General features: G+C 38.4%; 1 protein-coding gene across 1 annotated transcript in view; it reads right to left on the bottom strand.

The window, feature by feature from the left end:
* The window catches only part of PLCB1 (phospholipase C beta 1), an 854,020-nt gene that overhangs the window by 292,669 nt on the left and 535,574 nt on the right, over positions 1-25,777 (bottom strand). Inside the window, exon 4 of the mRNA XM_052650392.1 lies at positions 2,332-2,469. Within this exon, the coding sequence (XP_052506352.1) occupies positions 2,332-2,469 (138 nt within the window). The remainder of the gene's footprint in view (positions 1-2,331; positions 2,470-25,777) is intronic.

Genomic DNA, 25,777 nt, shown 5'->3' with positions numbered 1-25,777 from the left:
AATATGATATCTATATTCACTCATAGTAAAAGCCTCCCTGTAAGTTACTCTCATTTAGTAAATCCTTCTGATTGAGAGTTAATGAATACCATAAATTGGTAATTTTACTAAGAACTGAATATGATTGTATTCTAGCAGTGATATTTTAAAATTATTGTAGAAATATTTAGTATTTATTTATCTATGTTCATTCACCCATCCAATCATACATACATATACTGAGAAGTGAAGTGTATACACTCAACAGATTACCAGCTGGTGCCGGAATAAGAATGATTGCAAAGCAAGTACAATGCGGCCACACAGACAGTGTTTCACTGAATTGAAGTCTCTCTAAGCACAAATTATACCACAGACATAAATGGGTGACTTAGTTCTTGAAGATATAAAATAGATTGAGTTTTTAAAACAGCCTTAAAAAATAGCTTCTCAAGACTTCAGAGTATCAAAACTAGATAGTATTTTATTCATTCCATTGTAAGAACTGAAGTTGCTATTATGCAACTTTTGGAAATAAACCTCTACCATAATCACTAATTGATGCTTTAAAACTGTGGTGTTGGAAGAGACTCTTGAGAATCCCTTGTACTGCAAGGCGGTCAAAACAATCAAACCTAAAGGAAATCAACTCTGAATATTCATTGGAAGGACTGATATTGAAACTGAAGCTCCAATACTTTGGCCACCTGATGCGAAGAGCTGACTCATTAGAAAAGACCCTGATGCTGAGAAAGATTGAAGGCAGAGAAGAAGAGGATGACAAGGATGAGGCGGTTGGATGGCATCACTGACTCAGTGGACATTAGCCTGAGCAAACTCTGGGAGGTGGTGAAGGACAGGGAAGCCTGGCATGCTGCAGTCCACGGGGTTGAGGTTGCAAAGAGTAGGACATGACTGAGTGACTGAACAACAACAAATAATCACTAATAAATTAGAGGTCAGGACATATTATTTGGTGTATGTAGCTCAGAAAAATGCCAGAGCACTGAAGGTCAAAAAATTATAGATCGTAATGCTCAGACAATGAACACTGGCCTGACATGACCCCATAGTTGTCATCCACGATGTGAGAAGATATATAAGGCCACAGATACGACATGCAGACTTCAACTTTTACTTAGATTCATATACTTTTTTTGCCACTTTATTTATTTTATAATTGAAGGATAATTGCTTTGCAGAGTTTTGTTGTTTTCTGTCAAACATCAACAATAATCAGCCATAGTTACAGCCATGTCCCCTCTTGAAAGAAACTGTATGTAGGGTCAGGATCAACACTGAAAGTGAAAGTCGCTCAGTCATGTCCAACTCTTTGTGACCCCATGGACTATATATGGTCCATGGAATTCTCCAGGCCAGAACACTGGAGTGGGTAGCCTTTCCCTTCTCCGGGGGATCTTCCCAACCCAGGGATTGAACCCAAGTGTCCTGCATTGCAGGTGGATTCTTTATCAGCTGAGCCACAAAGGAAGCCCAAGAATACTGGAGTGGATAGCCTATGCCTTCCCAGTGGATCTTCCCAACCCAGGAATCAATTTGGGGTCTCCTGTATTGCAGGCAGATTTTTTACCAGCTGAAAGCCCCAGGACCATGATTAGTGTCTTACAAACTATAATCATGGAAAAAGAAACCTTCCCTTTCAATAGGTTCATTTCAAGCTCTTTTAATGGCAATTGAACAGTTTTAGAGTCCAAGTTGCCCAGAAGTTCGTAGCTTCTTGTTTGATATATCCTGCCTTTCTTCTGATTGTTTCTGTATTCGTCTAAAAGGCCCACTATCTTAGTAAATTAGCAACTCTTTAATGAAGAATCCTTATCTAATTCATCTTTCTAGTACATGGCTGAATAAATATTTTTTATTATTTAAAATTTTTATTTAAATTTTTAAGAATTTTTCATCTTTCTCATATTAATTGAGCAGTTATTATATATATAATCATAGATTAGGTGCTGTCCATTGTAAAAGAAATTGAATAGGTATTGAAAATGTCTGCCTTTGAGGAGACAGATGGAAAGAAGATGGTAAGGCTAAGAGAAAATGAGTTGGGATAAGATGTTTAGATGAAATGGAATGTGGTTTCATCTGTATTTTCTTTTGAAAAGAAATGATATCAAATGCTTAATTTCTAAGGAAAAAATCCATAATTTTAAGTTAACACCATGATTTGAAAGCATTTGAATCACACTTCTAATTGGCAACGAGTTGATTTTTAGATGGAATTTTAACACAAGATAAATATGATGAAAACGCAAAGTCTTTCAAAGGAATCAGGATAATATAATACGAATTCAGATTGAGGTGATCAGCTTCAAAGGTTTCAGGCCACCATACCTTGGCCACTTCTTCTTGGAAAGCCACGAGGTTCAAGTGGGAGATGTTCACTAAGTCAGGCCCATACACCACTGTTATCATGCGATGTTCCAGGCGCCCAATGTTCCCCACATCCAGAAGTTCACGTAATTTAGGGTCCTGGATAATAAACAAAGATTGAAAAAATTAGTCAGCTAGAGATCCCAACATGGCAGCATAATTTCAAAAGAATTAGAGCTAGAATGCCCAAAACAAAGTTTCCTTTTATTCTTTGATTTTTTTTTTAAATTTTAAAATTTTTATTGAAGTATAGTTGATTGACAATGTTGTGTTAGTTTCAGGTGTATAGTAAAGTGATTTGGCTTAGCTTCCCTGGTGGCTCAGACAGTAAAGAATCTGCCTGCAATGCAGAAGACCCAGGTTCATTCCCCGGGTCAGGAAGATCCCTTGAAGAAGGAAATGGCTACCCACTCCAGTATTCTTGCCTGGAGAATTCCATGGACAGAGGAGCCTGATGGGCTACAGTCCATGGGTTGCAAACAGTCAGATATGACTGAGCGACTAACACTTTCACTTTTCATATGTATATATTCTTTTCCAGATTTTTTCCCCTCATAGATTATTACAGAATATTTAGTGTGTATATGTTAATCCCAAGCTCCCAATTTATCCTTCCTCCCTCCTTTCTTCTTTGGTAACCAGGTTTGTTTTCTGCGACTGTGTTGTAAATAAGTTCATTTGTATCATATTTTTAGATTCCACATATAAGCAATATCATATGATATTTGTCTTTCTCTGTGTGGCTTACTTCACTTAGAATGATAATCTCAGGACAAAGTTGCCTTTTATTCTTAACAGAAATTGGTATGACTTGAAGTCTCTCACCCCAGAAAAGTCGAGAGAGGTGAAATAGCTTGCCCAAAGGTTGTGGAGAAAGTATTTCTGGATCAAGATTTATGATCCTCATTGTATCATGGTAAGTGAAAGAAGTCAGAAAGAGAAAGACAAATACGGATGATATCACTTACCTGTAATCTAAAAGTTCTGAAATCATACTAACAGAGACTATAGAGTGGTAGTTACCAGGAACTGGAGGATGGGAAAAAATGGGAAGATGTTGGTCAAAGGGTACAAATTTCCAGATATAAGGTGTGAACATCTATTGTCCAGCATGTGATTATAGTTGATATTGATAATGTTGTATTACATACTTGAAAAATAGGAGGGAAGTAGATCTTAAATGCTCTTACCAGAAGAAAAGAAGTGATAATTATGTGAGGTGATGGAGGTGTTAGCTAACACTCTGCTGGTAACCATTTGGCAATATATAAGTGTAACAAACCAACATGCTGTGCACCTAAGCTTCCACAAGGTTATGTCAGTTATATCTCAATAGAACTGGAAGAAAGACCTCTGCAGTTAAGATCATACTGTCATTTAGTAACACATCTATTTCCTCCAATCAACCCATGAATTGAAATGCGAAAATCTCATCCCTCTCCTCATGAGCACATTTTACATGAAAAAGGTGGTTCTGGCAGAATCAGAGCACAGCACTGCCATCTGGGGGGGCAGGAAGCTAGCTGAGGGCGCAGCGCGGGCCGCCTCCAGCGTTCAGCAATGGTGAAAGCGAGGCTGCGAACACAGGCGATCATTGCTGTTCAGCTGCTCTGTCTTGCCTGACGCTTTGTGACCCCGTGGACTGCAGCACGCCAGGCTTCCCTGCCCTTCCCCATCTCCTGGAGCCTGCTCAAACTCATGTCCATTGAGTTGGTGATACCAGACAACCATCTCATCCTCTGTTATCTCCTTCTCCTCCTGCCTTCCATCTTTCCCAGCATCAAGGTCTTTTCAAATGAGTCAGCTCTTCGCATCAGGTGACCAATGTATTGGAGCTTCAGCTTCAGCATCAGTCCTTCCAATGAATATTCAGGACTGATTTCCTGTAGGATGGACTGGTTTGATATCCTTGCAGTCCAAGGGACTTTCTAGTGTCTTCTCCAACACCACAGTTCAAAAGCATCAATTCTTCGGTTCTCAGGCTACTTTATGGTCCAACTCTCACTTCCAACTTTTTAGTACTCTCTTTAGGTTTGTCACAGCTTTTCTTCCAAGGAGCAAGCATCTTTTGATTTCATGGCTTCAGTCACCATCTGCAGTGATATTGGAGCCCCCAAAAATAGTCTGTCACTGTTTCCATTGTTTCCCCATCTATTTGCCATGAAGTGATGGGACTGGATGCCATGGTCTTAGTTTTCTGAATGTTGAGTTTTAAGCCAGCTTTTTCACTATTCTCTTTCACTTTCATCAAGAGGGTCTTTAGTTCCTCTTTGCTTTCTGTCATAAGGGTAGTATCATCTGCATATCTGAGATTAGTGATATTTCCCCTGGCAATCTCAATTCCATCTTGTACATATCTAGCCCAGCATTTTGCATGATGTACTCTGAATATATATTAAATAAGCAGGGTGACAATATACAGCCTTGACATACTCCTTTCCCTATTTGGAACCAGTCTGTTGTTCCATGTCCAGTTCTAACTGTTGCTTCATGACCTGCATACAGGTTTCTCAGGAGGCAGGTGAGGTGGTCTGGTATTCCCAACTCTTTAAGAATTTTTCACAGCTTGTTGTGATCCATGTAGTCAAAGGCTTTAGTATATAGTCAGTTAAGCAGAAGTAGATGTTTTTTCTGGAATTCTCTTGCTTCTTTGATGATTCAGTGGATGTTGGCAATTTGATCTCTGGTTCCTCTGCTTTTCCTATATCCAGCTCAAACAACTGGACATTCTTGACTTACATACTGTTGAAGCTTAGGTTGGAGAATTTTGAATATTACTTTGCTAGCATGTGAGATGAATGTAATTGTGTGGCAGTTTGAGCATTTTTTGGCATTGTCCTTCTTTGGAGTTGAAATGAAAACTGACATTTTCTAGTCCTGTGGCCCCTGCTGAGTTTTCCAAATTTGCTGGCATACTGAGTGCAGCACTTTAATAGTATCATCTTTTAGGATTTGAAACAGCTCAGCTGGAATTTCATCACCTCCACTGGCTTTGTTCTTAGTGATGCTTCCTAAGGTCCACTTGACTTCGCGCTCTAGGATGTCTGGCTCTAGGTGAGTGATCAGACCATCGTGGTTATATTGGTCATTAAGATCTTTTCTGTATAGTTCTTCTGTGTATTCTTGCCACCCCTTCTTAATATCTTCCGCTTCTGTTAGGTCCATATCATTTCTGTCCTTTTTGTGCCCTTTGCATGAAATGTTCCCTTGGTATCTCTATTCTAGCCTCACAAATACTGGGATTTGGAGATAGAGAAATTCTGCAGTCTTTGCAGAGCAGATGTTCTTTAGGACATCAGAAGCATGTATTTTTTGGAGACCTAGACCTGCTGGGAAAAGGATGTTTCCAAAGTTTCTGAATTCATAATAAAATCTACCATAAGGCTCTGTTGGTTTGGCTGAATTTATTTTCCTTTCATAAGACAGGTCCTGAAGAAAATGAGAGGGTCATGCAGAAAATTAGCCTCAAATGAATCACTTAGCAAATTTGCAGCCAGCTTCTGAGCAAGGAATAACTTACATTCTTATTTATTTAGCTACATGCTGGACCAACACAGCTTAATGATTTAGGCTGGTTATTCTGATCTCCCTTCTGAGGTTTTTATACACAGGCCCTTGTAAAGAAATAGAAAACTAGAAAAACAAACAAACAAAAAAGAAGAAAGCGATATCTTTCCAGCTGAGTCATTTTATTTGGTGACATTAATTTTCCCTTTACTTAATAAACTTTCTCCTCTGTTTGGCTGCATGAAGAGGAGCCCTTTCAGGTAAGTTACGAAGAGAGAAAATCCCATTTCAAAGCTGCACTCAATATAACAGAAACTTCAACTTGACTAAAACGTTGATAATTTTATCAAGAACATCAGGTCTCTGTGAAAGATCAAATGCTATCACAAAAACATAATTTGCATGACCTAGAAAAGGAAAGGAATACAGTAAAAAAAATGCTAAACAAAACAATCATAGCAAAAAGGGAAATTTTTAATCATTTTACCATTAATGAAAGATTAAGGAAAAATGTTCAGAAAGAATGAACTTTTTCTGAAGGCTGATTAAAGAATGATACCAGCTGTTCTGTGAAACAATTAACTGCATCCCAGGTTTTGAACACCACTGAGGCAAGGTTCTGAGAGAAAGCACATTGAACAGTACTTAAATTTTTTTGTGTGTACTTGAAGAAAATTATAATCCTCAGAAACCACCTGAAACTTGTAATTATAAATCTCTAGTGTTAAATCAGTGATTGTAGAGTTCATTGATATCCTTATTTCTACATTGAATGGGACAATTTGGGGAAATGAAAGGGCTCTGACTTTGTACCGTTGCTTCCTTCCAGTGAGAGCCACGTTATCCATCTTCTGGCTCTTTCCTCTCTCAAGTATTTTCTCTTCCTTCTATACACTTTCCTGCCTGATTCACACGTCCATTAAAAATACTTTTGCCCACTTATTAAATCAATAGTTGAATATTGATTAAATCAATCAATAGTTGATTGATTCATGTATTCATCAGAATTTCCCTTGAGAAATAGGCAAGTAGAAAGCATCCAGAGAATGTGCCCAGAATAGAAAATAATTCTAGAAAAGACTTCTAGAATTCCCACTCTCCCTAACAATACTGTTAGGTACAGAATTATAAGAAAGATGACTCTGTGGAATTTCCATAAGTTTTCCCACTAATGACTGTTCACATATATTTTAAAAAGGTATTGGTTTTATGTAACTAAAATTTTATAATGAAGTATTTAGAAGTGATATCTAGGATTACGAGGATAATGCAGGCTGGCAAATGACAGTGATGATTGAATATGAGGGGTAGTTATTTGAGGATTTATTATTATATCTCTATGTATCTGAGATGAAAGTGAAAGTCGCTCAGTCATGTATGACTTTTTGCAACCCCATGGACTATACACTCCATGGAATTCTCCAGGCCAGAATTCTGGAGTGGGTAGCCATTCCCTTCTCCAGGGGATCTTCCCAACCCAGGGATGGAACCCAGGTCTCCTGTATTGCAGGCGTATTCTTTACCAGCTGAGCCACCAGGGAAGCCAGTTAACAGTTATACAATAAATTAAAGAAAGATTACTGAGCATGACATGGAGAAGCAAGACATTTTGGAGCTATTTTTTCAAGGGAAACCACACTAGTTTAGAGTTATGTCATTCTGAAAGTAAACAGAGAAATCATTTAAATGTATAAGAAGCAACTTTCTTTCTAATACCCCTTCTTGGTGATGGATCAGAATTTTTGAACTGTATCTTTCTTTTCCATTCTTAATCATTTTATTTCTCTTTAAAATGGACCCTTTTCTTCATCTATTTCATTTTTATCAACACCAAACTTGGTTATATTAGAAATACCTTCCTGAAGACATGACCTCACTTTTCTTTTTCCCTAAACTCTAAGTTTTCTCATTTTGAACACAACAGCCCAATCTGACGTGGTGGCTTCAAGCCTCATTCTTCATTCCTGAGCAGATTGATATGTGAAGGGTATTCTCAAAAAAGATATTGATCCTTTCAAGTACCAAAAGTTGCCCTCTATTGTTTTCCACAGAGGAAATCCTAGGAGAATAGGCAAAAGAGGGAAATTATCTAGAAGAATAAAGAGCAAAGGTACCCAGTGTTTGCAGAAACTTGTAAGTGGAAGGGATTGAAAGTAAACATGTCTAGGGGGTTCCCTGGCAGTCCAGTGGCTAGAACTGGTGTTTTCACTGCCCGGCCAGTTTCAGTCCCTGGTCTGGGAACAAAGATCCACATAGCACAGCCAACAAACAAATAAAAACAAACAAAAAATAAAATAAGCATGTCTTAACTGTGGTTATCTCTGGGGGACTGTTTTTCAGATCTGGGGACATGAGTCGCTGCATTTCAAAAACAAACAAAATAAAACCATGCTGTAACAGTAACAAAAATCTACAGACAATTTGCATAAAACCCCTCCCCAAAACCTATTCTACTAAGGAAATTTATATCTTGCTTCTCATTGGTAGAATCTCCTAACCAGTTTTCAGAAAAGGATTTACCTACATGGGTTACTATGAGATTCAAACATATTTCTTGGTTCCTGAAATGGTAAACATTCTTTGAAATTTTTACAAAGAAAAAAAAACAAGCTATCTCCACAACTCTATAAAAATATTAAATTTCTCTGTTGCAGAGCCTGAAAGAGTATAGCTCAGAAAAAAATCAGGTGAGGTGAATTTGGAATTTCTAGTTTCAGGAATCTGTCACTCAGGCCTACTCTCCCCAGAGAACAGCCCCCATGTGTCTCCACAGCTGGAATTAGCCAGACCAACAAAGACTCCTGACAGTTAAGTGTACTTTTAAAGTTAAGTGCTGGATCATCTCTGTTGCCATAAAAGTTATAAAATAGAGACTGACCAAATAAACTCATTTTCTCTCAATCACCAGGATTCATGATTAAATTACTTCAGTTCTACTGCAAAGAAAGCTAAATTGCTCAGATTAATGATTCCCATTTCCAGGTAAAAGGCAACTGAAAAAGTCAAGACTAGTCTACACCTGAGATACTGTGTGTTACTATAATTATATCATTCAACATGGTTGAAATTAATAAAAGAGAGCATCACAAGCTAAAGGATGATTTTTAAAAGAGTTTCAATGTTCATTCTTTGATTTATATGACTTTTAAAGAAAAACTATTTGTAGTTCAGATATTCACAAAATAAAAAGTCTTTTCAATACCTTTAGATTTCGTTTTGACACAAGAAAACACTCTTGGTGCAGAAAACGTACCTCACTCATTTTTTACCCCCATAAAATACATCTTGACTGGATGTTAGGCTTATGGAGGCAATTTGCATATTAGGCTAATTTCATTCCTATCACTTAACACAGGGTTTTCAACCTGAATTACAGTTAAATGGATGTAACTTTAATCCATCATTTACTTAAAAGCCAGGTGTGTAAAAGTCTATTAAAACTCAGCACAGCAATTGGAAATGAAAGAGGGATTAGTTTTTAAACTAAAGTGATGTTAGTATGTTTATGCTTTATTTAAATCTGTTGTGAAGGAAAGATATGAACTTATGCCCAGGATGATTTTACATCAAAGTCATGAATTTAATTTTTGACTTTTGGAAAATAAAAAAATAGATGAATGAATCCCCTTGGAATCAGTACTTATTCTTCACTGTAAGGTTTTGCTCTCTTTTTTACAAATGTCATGAGGAATACCATTCTCTTCTGCAGGATGTACCAGTAGTTTAGGCAGCTCACACAGCCAGCAAGGCTTTTTGGATAAACACTAACCATGTGTGTGGACTGAACACCAAAATGCAGTGCCGTGAACACCCCCCTCCACAGAGGGGAAGACTTGGAGTATGTTCGAGCTGTGCGTGCGTGCCAAGTTGCTTCAGTGTGGTAGACTCTGCAACCTTATGGACTGTAGACCCCCAGGCTCCTCTGTCCCTAGGATTCTCCAGGCAAGAATACTGGAGTGGGTTACCATTTCCTTCTCCAGGGGATCTTCCCGACCCAGGGATTGAACCCCGGTCTCCCGCATTGGAGGCAGATGCTTTAACCTCTGAGCCACCAGGGAAGGTGGATGTTGTTTATCCATTTTTTCCTGTAAGTGACAATGGGGGAGCTTGAATATTTTCAGCTATTCTTTTAGATAGAAGGAAGAGTTAGGTGAGAATAGACTGACTATAGCAAAGGAAAGTGACTATCAGCAAATACTAGAAAGAAAAAGAGCGGATAGCTTCTTATCTTACAGAGGCATTATCATAGCAAGAATCCTTATGCTTGTTGGGATATAGTGGTGATGAAGTTGCATACAATCTCCACTGCATATGGGAGACTTCCATGTACGAGTAAAGAAATCTTTCAGTGGTAAAGAGAAAGTTTAGTTGGCCTGGCTATGCATATCCATCCAAAGTAAAGTGCCTTGAAGATGCCAGATATTAGTTTGTTGAGCTAAAAACTAACAAACTGTTGAAATATAAATACGATTTGATGGAGTTGATATAAAAACCAAGCAAATAGTTTAGATGGCAGAACAAACTTAACTGGCATCCGTTCAAGTCATGTTTCACAGTGATATTTTAGGCAGCTCCTTAAAATACAAAATAATCCAAATGTGAAATTAAAATAGGAAAGAAATATGGCACCTCTTGCCTTGCTCGGAAAGAATGGAAGCTAAACAGCAAAGTTCAATCATTATTAGCACAATCATCTTTCAGTTCAGTTCAGTTCAGTCACTCACTCAGTCGTGTCTGACTCCTTGCGACCCCATGAATTGCAGCACGCCAGGCTTCCCTGTCAATCATCTTTATGGAATGTCAAACGCATGAAATATATAGCAGTTGTTTTTTTTTTTGAAAAGTCAGTGGGAAAAGTAGTCAGTTTCCTCCACCTCATCTAGTCAGTATTTGTCAAACTGAAAAATTCTGAAGTATAGATAGCTTGTCATTCATTCCTCAAACTCTCCCCATGGCCTTCTTTGACATATGCAACTACCACCTAACTGTCAGCTAAATTCATATGCACAGTCATTTTCACTCCAATGCATGAAGAGCCACATGTCCGGAGGGCTAGTGGTCTGTGCAAATCAGGCAATTAGCCCTGGTATCTTCCTTCCTGTTTAAAATCCACCATAGAAAGGTGATATGCATTACAGCTTTGTGTGTGTGAGCTGCTTCTAGGTAAGTTTCAATACCACTGTGCCTAAGTTTTAGAATAATGAGGCCTGTTTGTTAAAAGAATGCAGATAACGTTTACTAAGTTGTCTCTAGGCCATGAGTACTTTATTGGTGAGACTTTTTTTTCCTATTTTGTTGTGGGATCTGCCTCCTTACATGGTATTTGACACAGTTAGAGGGCACCCATGGGGTTTCTGAAACCTCAGAATGTAAGTTTAAATCAAGCATATAAAAACAGAAGGTCCAACAATTCCCTACTAATGACAAATACAAACAATGCTCCCTTTGCCATTTCTGGAAAATCTGGGTGCTTAGCATAGATGCTAAGGACTTCTGACAGTTGGAGGGAGACCGTGGAAATTGTATCCTGTTTCACTGACTGAGTTTTGGGTGAGTCAATTAAACGTAATGCAACTTCTTGAGTTTTCTTAACCCTTCTGTGATTCAGTTTCTTCGTTACAGGGATAAATGAATAACTATATATGTTAAGTGCTCAGGGCCGCACATAATAAGAAACCAATACTTAAAAAAGAAATCAATAGCCTGAAAATGAAATACAATATGGGGGTATCTACTGGATAATTTAATTTCTTAAGGGCACCAGAACATGTTACTATATATGGGATATATATATATATATATATATATATATATATATATATATATACTTATATATACCTACTTTGTGACTTACCAAAAAGGACATATATTTATATTTACATTTATATATTTACAGCTTCTACCTATATTTAAACACACACACACTTAACTTGTATATTTTCCTTAACTTGCTCTTCCACAGGAAGCATAATTTAAACAGTGCTAAAAGACACTTCTACAACTACTGCATTTCTGACTCCTACGTATAACCTGCTTTGACTTATTTTTTCTGAGCTTCAGCTTAATTTTTACTCAATAATGATGCCTACTCACCTTAAAGTATTACTGTGGTGATCAAAATTAAATCTGCAACTGTGCTGTGTCACATGTAAAGAAATAATTTATATATTTCTTGTGATGACTGACATAATAAACTTGTTTTAAGTATCATGAAAAATAGCAGTGAAAAGACTGTAAGCTGCTTATCTCCTTATCTCTCCTTATTAAAATTATAAAGCAATAGGAAGCTTAGGGGCTCTCCGGGTGGCACTAGTGCAGGAGACATAAAGACACTGGTTCGATCCCTGGGTTGGGAAGATCCCCTGGAGGAGGGCATGGCAACCCACTCCAGTATTCTTGCCTGGAGCATCTCATGGACAGAGGAGCCTGGTGGGCTGCAGTCCATGGGGTAGCACAGAGTCAGACATGACTGAAGCGACTTAGCATGCATGCATAGAAGTTTATAGGAGAGAAATTTTCCTGTCAATTTGTTATAGGAAACTGAAGGAGTTTGAAGCAAATTGGATAATTTATCTAGAACCCAAATATATTGGGTTGGCCAAAATGTTTATTTAGATTTTTCCATAGCACCTTATAAAAAAATGCAAATGAACTTTTTGGCCAATCCAATAGATGGAATATGTGTCTATTAAAGAATCTAAAAATATTTCAAATTTTCAGATTTATAACCTAGTTTTATTCATATCTCTTTTCTTTTCCATTATTCTAGATAAATTAACTATATTCCATAATGAATAAAGATCAATAATGTATTATTCATTCAGGAACATACAGCTATAGAGCTCTTTATAATTCAAAGTCTGGAGGAAGTCTGATGACTACTTTTACAACAAATAACTAATAGCATCTAAACAAGTCTGTATTAAATATGCCTTTTTATGTACATGCTTCTCCTTGAAAGTAATAAAATGTTTTCTAAAGCTCTTTGCTATCTATCCTTCAAAATAATCCAACATTTTCCCTGAAGCCCAAAGTTGTCATCTCTAAGACTACAACTTTCAAAGAGAAAACAATTATCTTGAGAGTTATTTGAATGTTTCTAGTCAGTAATATTAGGCAGGTCAATAATATCTCCATGCCATTATGATATCACCAAGATTGTTAGTACATTTCTAAACAGGATTGAAAAGAGAATTAAATGAGTTTGATGCTCTCAAAACTTTACAAAAATTGTACAAAAAAGCACTTAAGTATTCCCAGGACGTTTTTAGCCAATTTTTGCACTTTACTTGTCCATGCACTCAGTTTTTAAAAATTAATTAATTCATTTTAATTGGAGGCTAATTACTTTACAATATTGTAGTGGTTTTTGCCACACATTGACATGAATCAGCCATGGGTGTACATGTGTCCCCCATCCTGAACCTTCCCATCGCATCCCTCAGGGTCATCCCAGTGCACCGGCCCTGAGCACCCTGTCTCATGCATTGAACCTGGACTGGTGATCTATTTCACATATGTAATATACATGTTTCAGTGCTATTCTCTCAAATCATCCCACCTTCCCCCAGAGTCCAAAAGTCTGTTCTTTACATCTGTGTCTCTTTTGCTGTCTCACATACAGCATCATCATTACCATCTTTCTAAAGTCCATATATATGCATTAATATACTGTATTGGTGTTTTGCTTTCTGGCTTACTTCACTCTGTACAATAGGCTCCAGTTTCATCCACCTCATTAGAACTGATTCAAATGCATTCTTTTTAATGGTTGAGTAATAGTTCATCGTGTATATGTTCTACAGCTTTCTTATCCATTTCTCTGCAGATGAACATCTAGGTTGCTTCCACGTCCTGGCTATTGTAAACAGTGCTGTGGTGAACATTGGGATACACGTGTCTCTTTCAATTCTGGTTTCCTTGGTGTTTATGCCCAGCAGTGGGATTGCTGGGTCATAAGGCAGCTCTATTTCCAGTTTTTTAAGGAATCTCCACACTGTTCTCCATAGTGGCTGTACTAGTTTGCATTCCCACCAACAGTGTAAGAGGGTTCCCTTTTCTCCACACCCTCTCCAGCATTTATTGCTTGTAGACTTTTGGATAGCAGCCATTCTGACTGGCATGAAATAGTACCTCATTGTGGTTTTGATTTGCATTTCTCTGATAATGAGTGATGTTGAGCATCTTTTCATGTGTTTGTTAGCCATCTGTATGTCTTCCTTGGAGAAATGTCTGTTCAGTTCTTTGGCCCTTTTTTTGATTGGGTCGTTTATTTTTCTTGTATTGAGCTGCATAAGCTGCCTGTATATTTGTGAGATTAACTCTTTGTTGGTTGATTCATTTGCTATTATTTTCTCCCACACTGAAGGCTGTCTTTTTACCTTGTTTATAGTTTCCTTCATTGTGCAAAAGTGTTTAAGTTTAATTAGGCCCCATTTGTTTATTTTTGCTTTTATTTCCATTACTCTGGGAGGTGGGTCATAGAGGATCTTGCTGTGATTTATGTCAGAGAGTGTTTCGCCTATGTTTTCCTCTAGGAGTTTTATAGTTTCTGGTCTTACATTTAGATTTTTGATACATTTTGAGTTTATTTTTGTGTATGGTGTTAGAAAGGGTTTGTTTCATTCTTTTACAGGTGGTTGACCAGTTTTACCAGCCCCGCTTGATCAATTTTAAAGTAATTTACTTTAACTTTGTTCTCAAATATCACTTACCCTCTTTTTCATCTCTTCTGCTCCTTCCTACTCTTTTCAGTCATCTTTTCTCTTCTCTATCAAAGTAGGCCCTGGGGGATTTTTTAAATCCTCTGGAAACTGGCAAACTAAATGTTTTGACATCATCTTAAGAAGATTAACATTTAATGCATGGACTGTTTTAGGATGAATTTTAAAGTAACCCAGTTTCATATCAAGAGAAATCATCCTATTGTCAAGGATTAGCTCAAATTATTCCACTTCTTGAGTTCTCTAATTAATTCATTCAAATATTTGCTTTATGATTAATTCATAACAAACTGACTTGGGGGCTCAAAAATAGAGCAGTATATAAAATGGAATCAAGAGGACTGATTCATGCACTTTCCTTTTTATTTTTCTTTAATGATTCCCATTCACTACTTTTTGTGCAAAATATGCTTTAGACAATACTGGAAGATTTCTTCAGAGTTTCATTTCAGTCTAGTGATTTCCCAGCATTGTTGGAAATTTCAACAATTAAGGACAAAAATGAATTACACTGAACCATGAATAGGTTGGGCTTCCCAGGTGGTGCTCGTGGTAAGGAACCCCCCTGCCAATGCAGAAGACATAAGAGATGCTTGTTCAATCCCCGGGTTGGGAGGATCCCCTGGAGTAGGGCATGGCAACCCACTCCAGTATTCTTGCCTGGAGAATTCCACAGACAGAGGAGCCAGGTGGGCTACAGTCCATAGGGTTGGAAAGAGTGGACACAACAGAAATAACACACACGCATGCAGAAACTGGTCGCCTCTCATGGTATGCTGGTACAGATTTAAGGGTTTCAAAGGTAAAAAAGAAAAAAAACAAGAACAAAGCCCCCATAGCCCTGAGTTGTGGCATTTCCTGCCTTTCATAGTGCGAATACTGTCACCACAGCAAATGTGAGCTGCCTGAATAACATCATTGAAGTCAGACGTGGAAAGAGATGTACAGCAGTGAAGAATCAAAGCTACTCCATTTTGTAAGGTTCTGGGAAAAGAGCCTTTGGAAATCCCCTGACCTCACCCCACCACCTGCGAACCAATCAGAACCCTTGGCCAGCCCAGGAAATTCGAATCAAGCCCGGGAAAGGAGAACCAATCAGAACTCAACACCTAACCCTTCACCAGAAGGTGACCAATCAGACCCGGAGACTCCCGTTTTTTCGAATTTTTCGCGCGATAATACCCTATATAAGCAATGTAACCCAGAGCTCAGGGCTCCTCCCTATAGCTGCTGCGTCGGTATCGGTGGGAGCCCCAGATCGAGCTTGGTAATAAAAACTCTCTTGTTTTTGCATCGGATGTCGGCTCCCTGGTGGTCATTGGGAGATTTCGCGACTTGGGCATAACAAGCAGCACACTATTATATAATATTTCACTGTACAGATACAAGAGCTACAAACAGCCTCGAGACCACAGATAATCATAAAATGTAACAAAATAGATAGAAAGCAATGTTTTGAGCATTTATTACCTTTGTTTTTAATATAATTTCTTTGCTTATAAATTCACCTTTTTAAATTTGTGATAATGGCTATGTTTAATAACCAGTAATAAATTTAGGTCTGGGGGGAGTAGCTGGTATGGTCATGAACTGGGTTTTTAGTACATGAGTCTGAGGTGCCTTGGAGATCATTCCTCTTTGTGAAGGAATCTGATTGCCAGAGTCCTCTCTACCAGAGAATGGTTACAGAAAGCAAGCCCCTGACTTCAGGTTTACCCTGGATTAGATTCTAAATACAGCAAAACAACCTGCAGAGCAAGATGTCAAATGGATTTGTTATACTTTCTCCTCATCCATGGCTTTCAGATCATTGTTCTTTAACCTGTCAAATAGGTTTTTTTTTCCTTTGGTTCATATCATTAAAAGCATTTTATATTTATCAAAATGTAGCCTAAGGAAGCCAAATGAAGTATATACATTTAAAGAACAATTTTTAAATGACTTAAAGAGAGGTGACACATTTTGAATAGGTCTCCACACAAGGCAGAGGTTAACAAAGATTTCTGTGCATTGTTACATTTAGTTAGTGGAAGTGGATGATTGAATTATAAAGCACTTCATCAAACATACTGATTTCTAAGGCCATTATATTTTAAGAGGGTCATTTTGAATAGTGATTTAGAATAAACAAAGCATCTTCAAAGAGTGATATATTATATATTCATGTAACTATAACAAAAGAACTATGAATTAGTGGCTTTATTATGAATTTGATTTTCCAAAGTCCAAGTGATCTGCAAAACTCTTAAGTATTTTAGTGGTATTTCAAGTCAACATATAAAACAAAAATCACTTAAGCACATAGAATGGAATTTTATGCAGCTTTTAGAAGTCATATTTATGATTCAATATTATATGTAAGAGCAAATCTAAGAAGTTATACACATGATGTTAATAATGATCTCTGTTCATTTTCAAGGCAAACCATTCAATATCATGGATTTCCAAGTCTATGCCCCGACGAGTAACGCTGAAGAAGCTGAAGCTGAACAGTACTATGAAGACCTACAAGACATTCTAGAACTAACACCCCAAAAAGATGTCCTTTTCATTATAGGGGACTGGAATGCAAAAGTAGGAAGTCAGGAAACATCTGGAGTAACAGGCAAATTTGGCCTTGGAGTACAGAATGAAGCAGGGCAAAAGCTAATAGAGTTCTGCCAAGAGAACACACTGGTCATAGTAAACACCCTCTTCCAACAACACAAGAGAAGACTCTACACATGGACATCACCAGATGATCAACACCAAAATCAGATTGATTATATCCTTTGCAGCCAACGATGGAGAAGCTCTACACAGTCAGCAAAAACAAGACCAGGAGCTGACTGTGGCTCAGATTATCACTTCCTTATTGAAAAATTCAGACTTAAATTGAAGAAAGTGGAGAAAACCACTAGACCATTCAGGTATGACCTAAATCAAATCCCTTATGACTATACAGTGGAAGTGAGAAATAGATTTAAGGGACTAGAGCTGATAGAGTGCCTGAGGAACTATGGACAGAAGTTTGTGACACTGTACAGGAGACAGGGAACAAGACCATCCCCAAGAAAAAGAAAGGGAAAAAAGCAAAATGGCTGTCTGAGGAGGCCTTACAAGTAGCTGTGAAAAGAAGGGAAGAGAAAAGCAAAGGACAAAAGGAAAGATATACCCATTTGAATGCAGAGTTCCAAAGACTAACAAGGAGAGATAAGAAAGCCTTCCTCAGTGATCAATGCAAAGAAATAGAGGAAAACAATAGAATGGGAAAGACTAGAGATCTCTTCAAGAAAATTAAGAGATACAAGGGAACATTTCATGCAAAGATGGGCTCAATAAAGGACAAAATGGTAGGGACCTAACGAAAGAAGAAGATATTAAGAAGAGGTGGCAAGAATACACGGAAGAACTGTACAAAAAAGAGCTTCATGACCCAGATAATCATGAAGGTGTGATCACTCACCTAGAGCCAGACATCCTGGAATGTGAAGTTAAGTGGGCCTTAGGAAGCATCACTACAAACAAAGCTAGTGGAGGTGATGGAATTCCAGTTGAGCTATTTCAAATCCTGAAACATGATGTTGTGAAAGTGCTGCACTCAATATGCCAACAAATTTGGAAAACTCAGCAGTGACCACAGGAATGTAAAAGGTCAGTTTTCATTCCAATCCCAAAGAAAGGCAATGCCAAAGAATGCTCAAACTACCACACAATTGCACTCATCTCACACGCTAGTAAAGTAATGCTTAAAATTCTCCAAGCCAGGCTTCCACAATATGTGAACTGGAACTTCTAGATGTTCAAGCTGGTTTTAGAAAAGGCAGAGGAACCAGAGATCAAATTGCCAACATCCACTGGATCATGGAAAAAGCAAGAGAGTTCCAGAAAAACATCTATTTCTGCTTTATTGACTATGCCAAAGCCTTTGACTGTGTGGATCACAATAAACTGTGTGAAATTCTGGAAGAGATGGGACTACCAGACCACCTGACTTGCCTCTTGAGAAATTTGTATGTAGGTCAGGAAGCAACTGTTAGAACTGGACATGGAACAACAGATTGGTTCCAATAGGAAAAGGAGTATGTCAAGGCTGTATATTGGCACCCTGCTTATTTAACTTCTATGCAGAGTATATCATGAGAAACGCTGGGCTGAAGGAATCACAAGCTGGAATTAAGATTGCTGAGAGAAATATCAATAATCTCAGATATGCAGATGACACCACCCTTATGGCAGAAAGTGAAGAGGAACTAAAAAGCCTCTTGATGAAAGTGAAAGTGGAGAGTGAAGAAGTTGGCCGAAAGCTCAACATTCAGAAAACTAAGATCATGGCATCTGATCCCATCACTTCATGGGAAATAGATGGGGAAACAGTGGAAATGGTGGCTGACTTTATTTTTCTGGGTTCCAAAATCACTGCAGATGGTGACTGCAGCCATGAAATTAAAAGACACTTACTCCTTGGAAGGAAAGTTATGACCAACCTAGACAGCATATTGAAAAGCAGAGACATTACTTTGCCAACAAAGGTCCGTCTAGTCAAGGCTATGGTTTTTCCTGTGGTCATGTATGCATGTGAGAGTTGGACTATAAAGAAAGCTGAGCACAGAAGAATTGATGCTTTTGAACTGTGGTGTTGGAGAAGACTCTTGAGAGTCCCTTGGACTGCAAGGAGATGCAACCAGTCCATTTTACAGGAGATCAGTCCTGCGTGTTCTTGGAAGGTCTGATGGTAAAGCTGAAACCCCAATACTTTGGCCACCTGATGTGAAGAGCTGACTCATTTGACAAGACCCCGATTCTAAGAAAGACTGATGGCGGGAGGAGAAGGGGACCACAGAGAATGAGATGGTTGGATGGCATCACTGACTCAACGGACATGGGTTTGAGTGAACTCCAGGAGTTGGTGATGGACAGGGAGGCCTGGCGTGCTGCAGTTCATGGGGTTGCAAAGAGTCGGACATGACTGAGCAACTGAACTGAACTGAACTGATTGGGTTCACCAAGAAGTTTGTTTGGGCTTTTCCATCAGGTGTTACAGAAAAACTCTAATGACCTTTTTGGCAAACCCAGTGTTAGCAGTGCTCATGCCTACATTGTGAGATGCTATTTTTTTTCAGATGAAAATAAATTTTGAATGTGAAGATGTTGCATACTCATAAAAAGTCAAGTAATTCAGAAAAGGGTAATAAAACTAAATTAACTGTAAATTCCACCAGCCTGAAGTAACCACTAAAAATATGTCAGAAAGCACCTTTCTAGGTCAGTGTTGCCTAATAGAACTTTCTGTGTTGATGGCACTGTTATGTGTCTCTGCTGTCCAGTAGCGTTGCCATTAGCCACAATTAGTATTCAAGCACTGAATACTTGGGGCTTCCCTGGTGGTCACTAAAGAATCTGCCTGCAATGCAGGAAACCTGGATTTGATCCCTGGGTTGGGAAGATCCCCAGGAAGAGGGTATGGGAACCCACTCTAGAATTCTTGCCTGGACAATTCTAGAATTCCTGCATTGCAGGTGGGCTCGTTATCAGTGAGCCACTGAGGAAGTGACCCCACGATATTCCATTATATAAATGTACCATAATTTATTTAGTATATCTTTCATCACTGGATAGGTTTTACTTTTATAAACAATACTTTAACAAACATCTTTGTATCTACATTATCCTGTACTTGACTGAAGATCTGCTTGAGGTAGGGTTACAGGTATCTGCAATACATGATCTGTACTGGGATGCATATTGCTAGATGCCCTCTAAAGTTTTTACTAGCTTATAACTCCATAAATGCCTGATGAGGTCTCAAACACAGGTTGTTGGCAATTTCATCTTTGATAGTTTACTGGAAAAATATATTGTTATTGTTTTGTTTTTAAAAATTACTTGTGAAGATAAGTATCTATCTATTTATTGGCTATTCAGATGTCTTTTATAGTATGAACTGTTTGTCCAGGCCGTTATCTCATTCTAGTAGGATACTTCTCTTTCTGGTTAATTTATAAGAATTTTGCTTTTATTGACACTTTGCCTGGTATATATGTTGCAATATTCTTTTTCCAAATGTGCCATTTGTCATAAATGCTTGTCATGATGCATTTTTCTTTGATGGAAAATTTTCAGATTCTGATATTCATATCTTTCAGTCTTTTCATTTATTTTCTGATGTATTATTATGTGTGATATTACAGAAATAATCAGTTTATAAGAATTTGTTTTTTCTCTATCCTTTCTGTAATTTGAAAATGTTTATAAGAATCATGCATTCTTAATACATTATTGAAATAACAAGAAAAATATAATGAGGAAAACACTTTTAAAAAAAACTAAAAATCAAGTTTTCTTTTAAATGGGAACTTGTGCTACCATTTTCTTTTCCATTGATAGATGGGGTTTTACAAATGTTAGACTTTGTAAGAGAATCTTGCTATTGACTGAAGGTTACATATTAGTATAGAAGGGAGCAGTCTGTGAACATACATTCTGAGTTTCCCCTTTGAGGTTGTTGCAATACTCTTAGGGTTGCTTAATGAATACAGCTAATGTCCCTGAAGTCAGTACCCAAATGTCATCATTGTTGAATATATCACTTCTAGAAGTCCTTGAAATGGCTCTGCAACGATCATGCTCTAATATCTGAGTACTTGAAGTATATACATGTATGCATATACAGAGCTTTTAAGCATTAGATGGGATGCTGAAAAAAAAAATACTTGATAGTGGTCATTTTACATGACTGCTGGTTTTCCTATGTGTGTGGCACACAGCTTTATAATGTACAGGGGAAATTACAAATATAACATAGTATTAGACATAACTTGAAGACCTTTAAAGATCTTTTTTCTTTTAGAGAAATAAAGAGACTCATATTTGGACATTTAATACATACAGTAGAGCCAGTATTCACAGTTTCAAGCTTCATTGCTTTATGGTTAAAAAGAAAGCAATTAGAATGGCCTTGCAGGCACCCGCCTCACATCCAGACTCACTTCTACTTGATTTCTCTGTGAAGCCCTAACCTGTCTGGCTGACACACTTGCACCACCCATGTAGGACCCACACATTCTTCCTGGAAGGTCTTTAACAGAAGGTAACTTTCTCCAGATCGTCTCAGAAAATGCCCTTTGTTCAGAAGGAAGGGTGGCTTTTTCATTAATTCAGTTGGTAGTTTCATTTTTGCATAATGAAGCTCTGCCAGGAAGGGGCTTAAAGCTCACAGGGCAGGCTATGGGGGTCCACAGATGCTGAGACCCAGCTGCAACTGGGGCAGAGGAGTCAGTGGTAACCTGCAGAGCTGCCATATTCAGTGGGTCCGCGATATCCCAGGGCACTCAGGGAACACAGGGTGCTCCATGTAATGCCTCCAGGATCTATAAGCAGAAGGTGATGGGCCTCCTGCAACTCTAGAACTCTGCTCGGTCATGGTAGAGGACAGGGCTCTCGGCTACAGGAAAATAAGGCCACAAGAAGACAGGACCTGGAATGTATAGGGTACTGGGTTGAGGAGGGTCAGCTAGCTTTGGCTTACCCACCACCTTTTCTCTACTGTGCCCATCCAATGAGCAACAAAGATGAGGCCTTCTGGTTAGCCTTCTTCCAAACCGCTTTTTGTATCTTTATATCACAGAATCCTAGGAAACCTGTGAATATTTACTTCTGGTGATCTTTAGTATAAGAGTTGATTCACCTATGTACAAATCAATATTCTGAGAGCTTTAGAATAATCACAAAAATGCTTTTTTTGAGGTATTCTTTCAGTTGTACTCCCACCATTAATTTAACAAACTTTACGCGTCTATTTTCCTTCTCTATACTTTTGTCGTTCAGTCACTCAGTCCTGTCCAGCTCTTTGCAACCCCACGGACTGCAGCACTTAGGCTTCCCTTCCTTCACTATCGCCTGGAGTTTGCTCTGTCTTAGTGTTCAGAGAAGGCAGTGGCACCCCACTCCAGTACTCTTGCCTCGAAAATCCCATGGACAGAGGAGCCTGGTAGGCTGCAGTCCATGGGGTCGCTAAGGACTGAGCAACTTCACTTTCACTTTTCACTTTCATGCATTGCAGAAGGAAATGGCAACCTACTCCAGTGTTCTTGCCTGGAGAATCCCAGGGACAGCGGAGCCTGGTGGGCTGCTGTCTATGGGGTCACACAGAGTCGGACGCAACTGAAGTGACTTGGCAGCAGCAGTGTTATGTTAGTATCACAGCATACTCTTTGCTCTCAAGGTTCTGATAATCAGGTAGAGGAGAAACGTACATAGACGCTTAGCATGTAATGGGAGAAAAGTTTTGGGAGCACTGAAGAAGGCCACTGACTGTATTTAAGGAAATTAAAATCAGCTTTAAAACTGGTTGGTTTTTCTTCTTTTTAAATTAATTTTTATTGGAGTGCAGTCACTTTACAGTGTTGCATTCATTTCTATTCAGCAAAATGAATCAACTGTGTATACACACACCCCTCCCTTTGGACTTCTGTCCTATTCAGGTCACTGCAGCGCACTGAGCAGCGTCCTCGGGCTGTACAGTCGGTTCTCATGTCTATTTTATCCGTAGTAGTGTATATGTGTCAATCCCAACCCCCCAACTCCTCCCATCCCCCCTATTTCTCCCTTGGTATCCATATACTTGTTCTCTACATCAGTGTCTCTAATTGTGTTTTGCAAATCAGATCATGTATGCCATTTTTTTCTAGATTCCACATGTATAAAGCTGGTTGGTTTATCAACAGAAAAAATGTTGTCTCAAGACTATAGCTCTTAAGAGTTTGCAGACACATAAATAATGCTAAGTAACTGTTCTGAAAACACCAGTAGAAATACTTGGAATGCTGATCAAAGTGTCAGTGCTTTCTGCACACTCAGCCAATAAAACTCCTTAAGCTGTATTTGACCAATAAAATTACTTCCAGTTCATGTTATTAGCTCTCAAGGTAATCCTAAGTCCTCATTAAAAAGTTGTTTTTAATAGCTTCTACAAGTGAAAAACATGGAAATCATGCTTTTAGGAATTAAGGAACTCATAATTTTATTTATCATTAAAATAAAGCTTTCATAGAGGCTTCTAACATTTTCAGATAGACAACAAGGTAACTTGACGTGAATGAAATGAGTACATGGAACTCTTTCTTTATTTCATAACTAATAACTCAAGAAGATAGAGCCTGATGAGGCCATCTTGCATACATGTTCTCCTAACCTTTAAAACACAAGGGCTTTTATTTTTAAATAAAATTATGCACTAATACAGACTTCACACACACACACACACACACACACACACATATGTGTATATATACTTCTCTATTCCACCATCAGTTCAGTTCAGTCACTCAGTCGTGTCCGACTCTTTGTGACCCCATGAATCGCAGCACGCCAGGCCTCCCTGTCCATCACCAACCGCAGAGTTCACTCAAACTCATGTCCATCGAGTCAGTGATGCATCCAGCCATCTCATTCTCTGTCGTCTCCTTCTCCTCCTGCCTCCAATCCCTCCCAGCATCAGAGTCTTTTCCAATGAGTCAACATTTTGCATGAGGTGGCCAAATTATTGGAGTTTCAGCTTTACCATCAGTCCTTCCAAAGAACACCCAGGGCTGATCTCCTTTAGAGTGGACTGGTTGGATCTCCTTGCAGTCCAAGGGACTCTCAAGAGTCTTCTCCAGCACCACAGTTCAAAAGCATCAATTCTTTGGTGCTCAGCTTTCTTCACAGTCCAACTCTCACATCCATACATGATCACTGGAAAAACCATAGCCTAGACTAGACGGACCTTTGTTGGCAAAGTAATGTCTCTGTTTTTAATATGCTATCTAGGTTGGTCATAACTTCCCTTCTAAGAAGTAAATGTCTTCTAATTTCATGGCTGCAGTTACCATCTGCAGTGATTTTGGAGCCCCCCAAAATAAAGTCTGACACTGTTTCCACTGTTTCCCCATTTATTTCCCATGAAGTGATGGGACCAGATGCCATGATCTTAGTTTTCTGAATGTTGAGCTTTAGGCCAACTTTTTCACTCTCCTCTTGCACTTTCATCAAGAGGCTCTTTAGTTCTTCACTTTCTGCCATAAGGGTGGTGTCATCTGCATATCTGAGGTTATTGATATTTCTCCCAGCAATCTTGATTCCAGCTTGTGCTTCTTCCAGCCCAGCGTTTCTCATGATGTACTCTGCATGTATGTTAAATAAGCAGGGTGCCAATATACAGCCTTGACGTACTCCTTTTCCTATTTGGAACCAGTCTGTTGTTCCATGTCCAGTTCTAACTGTAGCTTCCTGACCTGCATACAGGTTTCTCAAGAATATAGAGGGTTATATTCTGCCATAGCGCTTTATAAATTAAAATTAAAATAAAGTAAAAATTTAAGTATAAATTCCCTCAGTAATATGAAAAAAAGATTGATTTTTCTATAAAGCTTAAAAAAATATGATATATTTCTTAGATGCTTATAGTTTAGCTTTCATTTAAGGTTTTTTTTTTAATTGGTTGTCAAATTTCTTAAATACAGTATTTTAAAATAAAACTTATTATCATGCTCATAATGAAGTTGTACCTAAAACTTACACTATATACAAAAATATTAACTCAAAATAACTCAGAGATCTAAATGTAAAATCACTAAATACAAAATCACTGCAGACGGTGACTGCAGCCATGAATTTAAAAGACACTTGCTTCTTGGAAAAAAAGCTATGATCAACCTAGACAGCATACTAAAAAACAGAGACATTACTTTGCCAACAAAGGTGCATCTAGTCCAAGCTATGGTCTTTCCTGTAGTCATGTATGGAAGTGAGAGTTGGACTATAAAGAAAGATGAGGGCCAAAGAATTGATGCTTTTGAACTGTGGTGTTGGAGAAGACTCTTGAGAGTCCCTTCAAAAGTCCAAGGGACTCTGTGGTGTTGGAAAAGACTCTTGAGAGTCCCAAGGAGATCCAACCAGTCCACCTTAAAGGAAATCAGTCCTGAATATTCACTGGAAGGATTGATGCTGTAGCTGAAACTCCAATACTTTGGCCACCTAATGTGAAGAACTGACTCACTGGAAAAGACTCAATGAGTCTGGGAAAGACTGAAGGCAGGAGGAGAAGAGGAGGACAGAGGATGAGATGGTTGGATGGCATCACCGACTCAATGGACATGAGGTTGAGTAAGCTGTAGGAGTTGGTGATGGACAAGGAAGCATGGTGTGCTGCAGTCCAT

The sequence above is a fragment of the Budorcas taxicolor genome, chromosome 13 (assembly GCF_023091745.1).
Source record: "Budorcas taxicolor isolate Tak-1 chromosome 13, Takin1.1, whole genome shotgun sequence".
NCBI lineage: Eukaryota > Metazoa > Chordata > Mammalia > Artiodactyla > Bovidae > Budorcas > Budorcas taxicolor.
Note: the sequence above shows the minus strand (reverse complement) of the source record. Positions and strands in the feature narration are given on the sequence as shown.